The following is an 11,518-nucleotide window of genomic DNA, read 5'->3' as shown; positions in this document are numbered from 1 at the left end:
AGCTCTCAGAGGCGTTTTCTCTGCTGAAAACAACCGGTGCTGCCCTAAGACATATAAATCTCTTGTCTGGTGGAAATTGCAGGGTCTTTTCCATCAACTGTGGTGAGTCTGATAAGGTAGAAATGAGAGGGTACACCAGAAAAGATGTGATAAAAGAACCTTCTTGCTCATTTGAGTGCCTTGAAGTCACCAGGTTCTCCAGAGGACGCCCCTTCCTGCAGAATATTGAAGGAACTGGCTGAATAGACGTTGGGAACTCCTAAGAGCCTTTGGAGAAATAAGAGAGGTACTTTTCTCTTCTTCCATTGAATTATGTCCAATCTTGACAAGTCCCTGGAAGTTTGCTTGACAAGGAGAAAGAGGTTCGGCTCTTTCCTGGGGCGGAGACAGGAGGACTAACCAAGGTCACCCAGCTGGTCTCCAGGTACCCAGCCTGATCCCTCAACCACAACCCCAAACTGCCTCTCAGGGTGAGGAAAAACAGGCGATGCCAACCTTGATACAATAATATCTTTTGGTCTTAAGATGCAGCTAACAAAAGCTATCCACTTTCTACTTATTATGGAAAGCTCAAGGCACTTTTTAATTTTCCCTTTTTGCATTCTAAATTGCTATGGGATAGTTGTGATGGGCAACACATCCATTAATAAAATGAATTTGGGGGGTTTGAGAAAATGAGTTTTGGGTTTAGCTCTCCCTGCTTTAGAATGCTCTCAGAATCATTAGGGGGTACGTCAGTGTAATAAATCAAGTGATTTTGTGCTATCGTGGCGGTGTCCAAATATTAGTGACCTCTGTAGATTGATACTGTAGAGCAGGGGTAGTCAACCTTGGCTCTTTTATGACTCGTGGACTTCAACTCCCAGAATTCCTGAGCCAGCTTAGCTGGCGCAGGAATTCTGGGAGTTGAAGTCCACGAGTCATAAAAGAGCCAAGGTTGACTACCCCTGCTGTAGAGTCACTACCTATCATAGGATACTTTTATATATATATATATATATATATTTCCTTGACAGCACCCATCAAAGACTGCAGGCGGCATGTCTTGGGACAGCATTATGACTTCTTCTAATAAGACTGCCAGCCCCCCAATTTTCCTCCTGACAGGCTTTCCTGGGCTAGAAAAACACCATTTCTGGATTTCCCTCCCCATCTGCTCCATGTACTTGGTGGCCCTCACAGGGAACTGCACCATCCTCTTCGTCATCAGGACGGACCAAAGCTTCCAAGAGCCCATGTACTATTTCCTGTCCATGCTGGCCCTCTCGGACCTGGGCTTGTCCTTCGCCACTTTGCCCACCATGCTGAGTGTCCTGTGGTTCAACCACCGTCAGATCCACTTTGATGCCTGCTTGGTCCAGATGTATTTCATCCACACTTTCTCCATTCTTGAGTCGGGTATTCTAATCTCTATGGCCTTTGATCGCTTGGTGGCCATCTGGAACCCTCTGAGATACACCAGTGTCTTGACCCATGAGGCGGTCATCAAGATTGGGGCGGGGGTAGCCCTTCGAGCTGCCTTCCTTGTCTTCCCAGCCTCCTTCCTCCTGAAGCGCCTGGAGTACGGGAGGGTCAACGTCCTCTCCTATTCCTTCTGTTTGCACCAGGACATTCTGAAGGTGACCCTCTCAGACCGAAGGATCAGCAGCGTCTACGGCTTGATGGTGGTGGTGTCTTCTATGGTTCTGGACTCTACGTTGCTTGTGTTGTCATACGTTATGATCCTCAAAACCGTGTTAAGCAAAGCCTCTAAGGCAGAACGTCTCCGAGCCTTGAATACCTGCATCTCCCATATCTGTGCTGTCCTGACCTTCTATACGCCAATGATTGGGCTCTCCATGATCCATCGTTATGGGAAAAATGCTCCTCCGGTGGTTCACATCCTCATGGCCAATGTCTACCTTTTAGTGCCGCCCCTTATGAACCCCATTGTCTACAGTATAAAAACCAAACCGATCCGCACGAAGATCGTTAAGGGTCTCCTGGGAAGGAAAGAGTCTGTCATGGCCACTTAGAATGAACTCTGAGAACCTGGCAAGGTGTCTTCAAGCAGAGAGTTGCCCCCTGAGCAGATTGACTGAGCTACCATCCATTGGGAGACTGCGCCAACTGAACGCAAACCTGGGCTGGCTGGCTGGCTGGCCATGCTTCCAATGGGTTAGCAGAGGCAGGAGAAGCAGGCTGGCAGGGTGAGGTGGTGGTGGTGGTGCCCCAAAGCAAGTGCCGGAGAAAGGCACTAGCATTGGCAACCTTGCCAGCCCCCTCCCTCTTCAGACAGGCAGAGCAAGTATCCCAACAGCTCCTGCTTGGTTACCTGGACCCTCTTCTGTTGATTCCTGTTCATATCGTCGACTGAAGACTTCAGTGGGCTGCAAATAAAGAGTGCAGAAAGAACATACAACCTGTATTCAAGATTAGGGTCCCTGTAGCAGCACCCACCCACCCACACACACACACACACACACACACAGAGGATCATGTGGTCACAGTTCAGATTGGCTTGGCCATCTATCCATCCTTTCAACTGACCTCAGGGACACTGCAACTGCCCCCGCTCACTAATCTGTTGTGGGAAGAATTTATAAATGTGTATAACTATTAATAATATTATTTAGGAATCATATGTTAACTCAGGGGTCCTCAACCTTGGCAACTTTAAGACTTGTGGACTTCAACTAGCTTTTCTGGCTGAGGAATTCTGGGAGTTGAAGTCCACAAGTCTTTTTTTTTTTTAAACACGTTTTATTGGTTTTTTAACTTTTACATCAAAGTGCTTGAGAAACACGTGGTGATGGGGTAATCAATCATCCAAATCATATATATATATATATAACTCAAATTAATTCATTAAATGTTCCCTCTCTGTTTCCCTCAAATCGTATAACATATTTAGGTCAATCCATTTCTACCTTACATCTATATAGATCCAAATCCTGTTTTTAAGCTTTACTGATTTAGAATTGTCATAATCCAATTTAATCTTGAATAAACATATTATTAGCACTTCGGGTACCCCTTCTAAAATACACATAATATGCCAACAATAACATTCTAATACAGTGGTTCTCAACCTTTTTAATGCCGCGACCCCAACCGGTCGTAAGTCAGGGACTAAACTGGTCGTAAGTCGAGGACTAAACCGGTCGTAAGTCGAGGACTAAACCGGTCGTAAGTCGAGGACTACCCAACCGGTCGTAAGTCGAGGACTTTCCCTGCCCGGGAGCGCCGCGCATGCGTGGTTCCGCCCCCTGCGCCGGCCGACGCGTAGCTGGCAAGCAGCAGAGACGGAGCAGGCCGACCACCAGCTGGCCCAGCCCAAGGGAGGTAAGGCACCCGCCGGAAAAGGGGGGAAAAAATGGCGGACAAAAAAAATGGCGGACAAAAAAAATGGCGGACAGCCTTGCTTGGCGACCCCCATGAAATGGTCGATCGACCCCAAATGGGGTCCCGACCCACAGGTTGAGAACCACTGTTCTAATACAAGTCTGAAAGTTGCTAAGGTTGAGGACCCCTGTGTTAACTAACCCAGGTCTCCACGATGCTACTGATTGACAGGAGGGAGGGAGGGAGGAGCAAAGGTCTCCGTGGATAAGGATTTGCTGTCCTCCGCTTCCCGTTCAGTTTGGGATTCGTGGCACCTTTAGGCAGAGGCCACAATCTCTCTTTCCAAAATCGGATCCAGGAATCGCGACTTCCCACCCAAACTGCCCCGATGGGGTGGGCAGTGGGCCAGAGTCGCAAGAGGGAGGGGTTCTTTCCCGGCGAGCAGAGAGACCAAGAAGCTTGGGGTCTTTGGTGTGCAGAAAGGGGGCGCAGATGGACCCTCCCTAGCAGTTCACAGGGTATGTCTAGTAGTTATGTGTATAACTGCTTTAGCCTGGCAAGATTCCGTCTCTAGGAGAGCAACAATAAACTGCTCAGAAGTAGTTCCTTCTGTCGTTCTTGACTCCTTGGGCTCAACGCCTTTACTCTTCTGGAGACTCCTTTTTTTCCTGGATCTTCTGTTTTTGCTGACATGAAAATAGCCCTCTGATGGCGGTCTCTGCTGCTTCCTCCTGGCCTACATTTCATGGGATGGGTGAACAAACCTGGAATTGCTCCCTGTCAGTCCCCTGAGGGCCCCCAACTCATCTGTGCTCCAGGTCTCTTAAGGCCCCATCTCTTGTCGCCACCCCCTTGGGCAGAGGTAGGCGACCTTGGCTCTTTTATGACTCGTGGACTTCAACTCCCAGAATTCCTGAGCCAGCTATGCTGGCTCAGGAATTCTGGGAGTTGAAGTCCACGAGTCATAAAAGAGCCAAGGTCGCCTACCTCTGCCCTTGGGTAAGTCTCTCTCTGCTTTGGGGGCAAAGGGAGGAGGGAGGAGGAGGAGGAGGAAGAGGAGTGCCAAGGAGAAGAAGCCCTGCTGGCCAGTCTGGGGACCTCATCAGGATCCTCTGGTCTCTCCCCCCCCCCAAACTCCTCCATCTTTGTTGCCAGGGCAGGTCTAGGATGCCTCCCATCATCATTGAGAAGTCCTTCCTGAAAGTGAGTCTCTTCCGCTGCCAGCAGGGGGCACCAGAGGCCCTCTGGTTGTGGCTGCTGCTCTCCTGCCTGCCAAGCAGAATCAAAGGAAGTTCCACCAAAGAAACACCCATGTGTAGGACTGCACTGTTGTGCATGCTGGGTCACGTGGTCTCCCTCTCCCAGGATCTTTGGTTCTGCTTTAGTTCTCATCAAGTCAGAGCTCGGCCTCAAAATAAAACAATCCACTCATTATTTTAGAAGAATGTTTGTTTGTTTGTTTGTTTGTTTGTTTGTTTGTTTGTTTGTTTGTTTCTTTCTTTCTTTCTTTCTTTCTTTCTTTCTTTCTTTCTTTCTTTCTTTCTTTCTTTCTTTCTTTCATTGGTTTCCTGCCCATCTCGTCTAGAGATGACTCTAGATGATTCCTGAAAAAGCCCAAATCTTGTAGACCCCCCTGCATATCATTCCCAGTCAATTCACCTTCTCTAGTGGAGGAAGGGACCCCCCAACCCACCCACTGTTCACCAGCCAGGTGGCAACTTCAGGGACAAAAAATGTCGTGAAGATCTTCCTCGTCCTGGATCCCATTTCCTCGCAGGAAGACTCTGGTGCCAGAGCCAGAGTGAGGAGCCAGGATCAAACCAAGAAGTGGGAACAGCTGGGGTGCCTCTCCCCACAGCCTGGGAGTCTGGTGCCCCTTGTAGCCTTGGGGGCAGGAGGGTGGTGGGCTTCAGATATGGGAACAACCAGTTCTCTATGTGGGTGCCACTTCTTCCGGAAGTCCATTCTGGGCCTGGGCATCAAAAAATTAGCTACCGGTTCTGCCAAAGTGGTGCGAACTGGCTGAATCCCACCACTGGGGCAGGATCAGAGGGGTGCTGGTGCCATTTTGAGGATGCTTTTCAACAGGACCATGGCGCAAGTGGGCAGTGGATGGGTTGGGGGAAACTCAGCTCTGTTCCTGCTGTCAGAGCCGGGTCATCAGGCAAGGCCAGGAGAAGGTTGAATTCTTTGGGCAGGGCAGACTGGTGGAACCCAGCAAGCGCGTTTTCTTAACCCGAGTCCACTGTGTTGTGTGAACCCAGCCAGGAAGTTCGATAAAGAGCTGGGAGTTTGGGGGATTCACCTTCTCGTCCATCTCTCCCATCTGCAAGAAAACCACCAAGCTCAGAGAGCATCACAGTATGCTGCAGATACCAAAAAAGCCAACACAACGTTGGTTGAATAAACAGAGGCATAGAGTCAAGATCCTATGAATTGTTAGTACCGCTTTATAAGGCCTTAGTAAGACCACACTTGGAATACTGAATCTGGCTTTGATTGCCACAATATAAAAAAGACAGTGAGACCCTAGAAAGAAGGCAGAGAAGAACAATAAAGATGATTAAAGGACTGGAAGCTAAAACATACAAAGAATGGTTGCTGGAATTGGGTAGGTCTAGTTTAATGAAGAGAAGGACGAGGTGGGGGACAGGATAGCAGTCTTCCAGTATCTCAGAGGCTGCCACAAAGAAGAGGGAGTCAAGCTATCATCCAAAGCGCCTGAAGGCAGGACAAGAAGCAACGGATGGAAAGTAACCAAAAGAGAAGCAACCTAGAACTAAGGAGAAACTTCCTGACAGTGAGAACAATTCACCAGTGGAATGTAAGTTGCCTGCAGAGGTTGTGGGTGCTTCATCACTGGAAGCTTTTAAGAAGAGACTGGACAGCCACCTATCTGAAATGGTATAGAGCAGTGGTGACGAACCTAGGGCACGCGTGCCAGAGGTGGCACTCGAAGCCCTCTCTGTGGGCACATGTGCCGTTGCCCCAGCCTTGCCTCCTCCCATGACCCCTTCCTCACCAGAAGCCCCGTTGGAGGAGAGTCGCCCCCGAGCGTGGCCCATGCGGAGCAGTGCAGCCAAGGACATGGCAGCCAGGCAGCATAGACAAGATTCTGCCCTCACGCCCCATTGTGCGCAGTTGATGCTGCGGGGCGCGGGCAGAGGGCATGGCTGCCATGGCGCTGCTGGGCTGCCTGGGCGATCTGCGGCAGGCCCTGGAGGTGGTGAGTGGCCCTGCGGGCAGGCGGGGTGAGGCACGGCAGGGGGTGGAGTGGGGGCAGGGCCAGTTTTTGAGCACTCGATCTCTAAAAGGTTCGCTATCACTGGTATAGAGTCTCCTACTTGAGTAGGGGTTGGACTAGAAGACCTCCAAGGTCCCTTCCAACTCTGATGTTCTATCTTCTATATTCCTCCACTCCACAAACCCTTCTCCCTTCTAACACTGAGGATACCTCTTAGCAAGCAATGGCACTTAGGCTTATACACCGCTTCACAGTGCTTTACAGCCCTCTCTACACAGTTTATAGAGTCAGCTTGTTACCCCCAACAACCTGGGTCCTCATTTTACTGACCTCAGAAGGATGGAAGGCTGAGGCAACCTTGAGCTGGTGAGAATCAGACTGCCAAACTGCTGGCACCGGGAGTCCCCAGAAGCAGCCTGCAGTGCTGCATTCTAACCGCTTTCCTACCAGGGCTCTAGGATGCTACCTAGTCGAATCACAAAACATCTGCAAGAAAACAACCAAACTCAGAGACCACCAAGAACCCCACACTCCAGCCCTGAGCTACAAATATTTTCCACTGTTAGTCCTGTTGAAAGAAAAGTCTTCATCAGGGTTCAGTCCAAGCTGGGAATAAACAACATGGCGACTGCTTTAGAAAGAAGGTTGCAGTTTATTGAAGAGGAGAGCCAGACAGGAAGATGGCTCTGGAAGAAAAGAGAGTGAGCCCATGTAGGGAGTGGGTTTTTATACCCTCTGGGGCTCTTGAGGTTGTTTCCTGTTCCTGTTTGAGGCTTTGTATTTCCTGTGTTATGCACTTTGACCTGAGTCTGAGTGTGTCCCTTTGGCATCTGTGGGTTAATCCTACTAGGTCCTGTCTTAGAGTTTGGGTGGGGTATGTAGATTTTAGGTCTCTTTGTCTTCTTAATCTTCTAGCTTCAACCTTCCTGAATGGATTATCAAATCTACATTTCTACAGAGCTGGTTTCTGCTTGGGGGAGGGAGACTTGGGGCTATTAAGAAAAAAACCTGGGCATGCTTTTCTGCCTCTTTAAGATCCTTTGAGGAAATATATTTTTCTGCCCTTTTAATATTTCCTTCTCTGGGGGGGGGGAGGCTGACTTCCCACAGTCCCCAGAATTCCTTAGCGACTACATGGAGCAAGAACTTTGCCTTGACCAACTCTCAGAGGAGTTTCCTCTGGTGTAAGCAGCCAGTGCTTCTCTACATCATATAAATCTCTTGTCTGGTGGAAATTGCAGGGTCTCTTCCTGGACCAGGGAGAAGGGCTTTCTCCTTCAGAGCTTCTTAGCTAAGTTGTAAGGGATTCGCAGGGCTTTATCCTGACTCAGCCTCTTCCAAGAACAGTAACCAAACACTCTTTAAATCGGCCGTATTTCCTGTGTGAAGAGTTCCCCTGCATCCATCTTTATCAAGGTAGTAGCTACATGTCTGGGTTATGTGAACGGATGCACTGCGGTGATACTGAAAAAAGGAGAGCGTGCAAATTGGGAAAAAAGGATCTTCTAGCCAATTTGAGTGCCTTCAAGTCCCCAGGTTCTCCGGAGGACCCTCCTTCCTGCAGGATATTGAAGGAACTGGCTGAATAGATGTTGGGAACTCCTGAGAGCCTATGGAGAAATAAGAGAGGTATTTTGATTTCCTTCCACTGAGTTGTGTCTGTTGAATAAGTCCCTGCTGTTTTTTTGGCGAGGTTTTTCATAAGTGGTTTGCCATTGCCTCTTTCCTGGGGCTAAGAGAGGAGGACTGGCCCAAGGTCACCCAGCTGGCTTGGTGCCTAAGGAAGGACTAGGACTTGGCCAAGGTGGGGGGCTTCTCAGAGCCTTTTTCTGGGGGGGGAGGAGAAGGTTGGCCAACATAGATTAGAACAGGGGTCTTCAGCACAGTCACTGAGTAGTGAGTTAACTTAGGGATATACCCTAGTGTGCCCAAAACTGTACAGGAGGCTATGTTGTGTGGACAGGTGAAGCTTCTAAATGCTGTATGTCTATGGAGATTCTCCATCATCCAGGTCGTGGTTGTCCCAAAGGGTTTTTTTCCAAAAGGCAACTGGACTTTATTTTTTTCCTTGAAGACATATTGCTTCTCATCCAAGAAGATTCCTGGATGAGAAGCGAAACGTCTTCAAGGGGGAAAAAAATGAAGAAAGTCCCACCTTTGGGACTTCCAAATCCTCTTAGTGGGCAGCCTCCACATCTCGGAACCCCAACACGTAAACCTATCCTTTTTACCTTCGGGTTCAGACCGCACCCCCCTTCCAGGGACGGACCCGTGACCAGGTACACTTTCTCTAGAGCCACGCGGGAACAAATCGGTTTCAATTTGTATTGGGTAGTCATACTGCGTCGACGATTTTTCAGATTACGACAGAAACCCATGTAATTATCCTGATAAAGTTCAGACCAGAGGAAGTAATTGTCGTTCTCTACTCTGTGTGGGTCAGGCCGCACTTGCGGTCCTGCCTGGCTGCCGTTTTTGAACGGTGGTGTCCAGGACAGATCACGTTTAGAGCCAGGCCAGCCAGTGAGAAGAGAAAAATTAACCAGTGGAACAGCTTGCCTGCAGAAGTTGTGGGTGCTCCATCACTGGAGGCTTTCAATAAAAGATTGGACAACTGATAGGGTCTCCTGCTGAGCAGGGGGTTGGACTAGAAGACCCCCCCCAAGGTCCCTTCCAACCTGGTTGTTCTATGTTCTGAGGTAAATGAGGGTCTGGAAACCAAGCCCTGTGAGGAGCAGGTAATGGATCTGGTATGTTTTTTCTACAGGTGAGAGCTGAGGAGATATGTGATGGCAGATACCTGATTGATTCCTAGCTAAAAGAGGAAGTCTTTAAACTCTGAGTCCAAACTCAAAGCCACCAGGAGTCCCAAAACGTTGAGGTCTCGAGGTTCCTCATGGTGCCAAGAACTAAGAAAAGGAACAGGAGTACGTTTTAGAATAAGAAGAGGACACTGATGACCTGGGAGGACAAAACTGAACAAATGATCAGGCTGAGCTCCATTCTTTAAATTAGTTCGTAAGCTCTCCTGTTCTAACCTTTCTGAGTAAACTCAAACATTCACCTACTTCAAGTGACTGCAGATATTTTCCAAAGTACACAACAGTCTTTATTCACCTTCCTAACATGGCTGTATCAGATGTTCCTGTAGGAAGGGTGTCAGCTGTCACAATGTTCAACAACAGCAGCCTGAACCTGCCAATCTTCGTCCTGACTGGAATTCCTGGGATGGAGGAGAACGTTTGGATGGCCTTCTTCCTGTTTGTGCTCTCTGTCTCCACGCTGCTTGGAAACAGCCTCATTCTCGTTGTCATCAAGAGCGACCGAAGCCTTCACGAACCCATGTACATCTTTCTTTCCATCCTGGCCTGCTCAGATCTGGGACTCTCCCTGTCCACCTTCCCAACCATGCTGAGCGTTTACTGGTTTGACTCCAAGGACATCACATTTAATGCTTGCATCACCCAAATGTTCTTCATCCACGCCTTTCACTGGCTGGAGTCTGGCATTCTGGTGGCCATGGCCTTTGACCGCCTGGTTGCAATCCGCGAGCCACTGAGATACCGAAATCTCTTCCCAAACACCGTTGTGGCAAAAATAGGAGTAGCCGCTGCAGTTCGATGTATCTCTGTCTCCTTCCCGGTTCCCTTTCTGATTAGGCGTCTACATTTCTGCAAATCCAGGAGACTTTCTCACACCTACTGTCTCCATCCTGACGTAATGAAGCTGGCCTGTGCAGACATTAAGGTCAATATCTTGTATGGTTTGATTGTCATCATTTTTACGTTGGGGTTGGATGTGGTCATCATCCTCGCCTCGTACGTTGTGATTTTGAAGACGGTTCTAGGCATGGCATCCCGCCAAGGACGTCTCAAGGCTCTGAACACTTGTGTCTCCCACGTTTGTGTCATCCTCATTTTTTACATCCCCATGATCTGCGTCAGTCTGCTCCACCGGTACGGGAAGCACCAGCACTCCATGGTCCACCTGCTGATGGCCAACATCTACATTGTGGTCCCACCTCTCCTTAATCCCATCGTCTACAGCCTGAAGACCCAGCAGATTCGGAAGAGAATGTACAACATTTTTGCAAGGAAGAAAAGCAGGATTTTACAATAGGAAAAAAAAAAAGACCTGGATTGCACTGAAACTGAAACCTTAAGGAAGAAGAGAATACCAAATAAAGGGTTTCTGGAAAAGACTATAGAAACTCGTCTGTTGTAACTTTCCTACGTGACAGACTGATGGAGAACTTACCCCACAACATTTGAGAAGACCATCCTGAAGCTCAGGGTTCCCCATCCCAGCTTTTGGGGAGCCAGACTCGCCTTGGAACTATTCCTCTGATTTGCTGTGGGATTCAATTTGGTCTTGTAGCCCATTTGAGGTTGACTTAATGTTTTGGTCACCACACAATAAAAAAAGGTGTTGAGACTTTGGAAAAAGTGCAGAGAAGAGCAACTAAGACGATTAAATGCCTGGAAACTAAAACATATAAGGAACGGTTGCTGGAATTGGGTATGTCTAGTTTAATGAAGAGAAGGACCAGGGGGGACAGGATAGCAGCGTTCCAGTATCCCAGGGGCTGCCCCAAAGAAGAGGGAGTCAAGCTAATCTCCAAAGCACCTGAGGGCACAACAAGAAGCAACGGGTGGAAACTAGTTAAGGAGAGAAGCAACCTGGAATTAAGGAGAAACTTCCTGACAGTAAGATAAGAACAATTAACCAGTGGAACTGCTTGCCTCCAGAAGTTGTAGGTCCTCCAACACTGGAGGTTTTTAAGAAGAAACTGGACAGCCATTTGTCCGAAATGGTATAGGGTTTCCTGCCTGAGCAGGAGGTTGGACTAGATGACCTCCGAGGTCCCTTCCAACTTTATTATTATTATTATTATTATTATTATTATTATTATTATTATTATTATTATTATTATTATTATTATTATTATTA

General features: G+C 48.4%; 1 protein-coding gene across 1 annotated transcript; it reads left to right on the top strand.

The window, feature by feature from the left end:
• Positions 1–1,040: 1,040 nt before the first annotated feature.
• On the top strand, positions 1,041–10,687 carry LOC107297857. The gene is made up of 4 exons (XM_015827218.2): positions 1,041–2,000; positions 4,153–4,186; positions 8,848–8,889; positions 9,768–10,687. The coding sequence occupies exons 1-4, from the start codon at positions 1,041–1,043 to the stop codon at positions 10,685–10,687; spliced, it is 1,956 nt and encodes a 651-aa protein (XP_015682704.2).
• The last annotated feature ends 831 nt before the right edge of the window (positions 10,688–11,518 follow it).

This window comes from Protobothrops mucrosquamatus, unplaced genomic scaffold (genome assembly GCF_001527695.2).
Source record: "Protobothrops mucrosquamatus isolate PMUCROS unplaced genomic scaffold, P.Mucros_1.0 scaffold3567, whole genome shotgun sequence".
Lineage (NCBI taxonomy): Eukaryota > Metazoa > Chordata > Lepidosauria > Squamata > Viperidae > Protobothrops > Protobothrops mucrosquamatus.
The sequence above is the reverse complement of the archived record's forward strand: the minus strand, read 5'-3'. Positions and strand labels throughout refer to the sequence as shown.

Excerpts from the sequence above, each read along its gene's own strand:
- LOC107297857 (XM_015827218.2), top strand. The coding sequence starts at position 1,041 with ATGTCTTGGGACAGCATTATGACTTCTTCTAATAAGACTGCCAGCCCC. Across the intron at positions 4,187-8,847 it reads CGCCACCCCCTTGGGCAGAG|GTACACTTTCTCTAGAGCCA; the intron begins GTAGGCGACCTT and ends ACCCGTGACCAG. Across the intron at positions 8,890-9,767 it reads CGGGAACAAATCGGTTTCAA|CAATCTTCGTCCTGACTGGA; the intron begins TTTGTATTGGGT and ends GCCTGAACCTGC.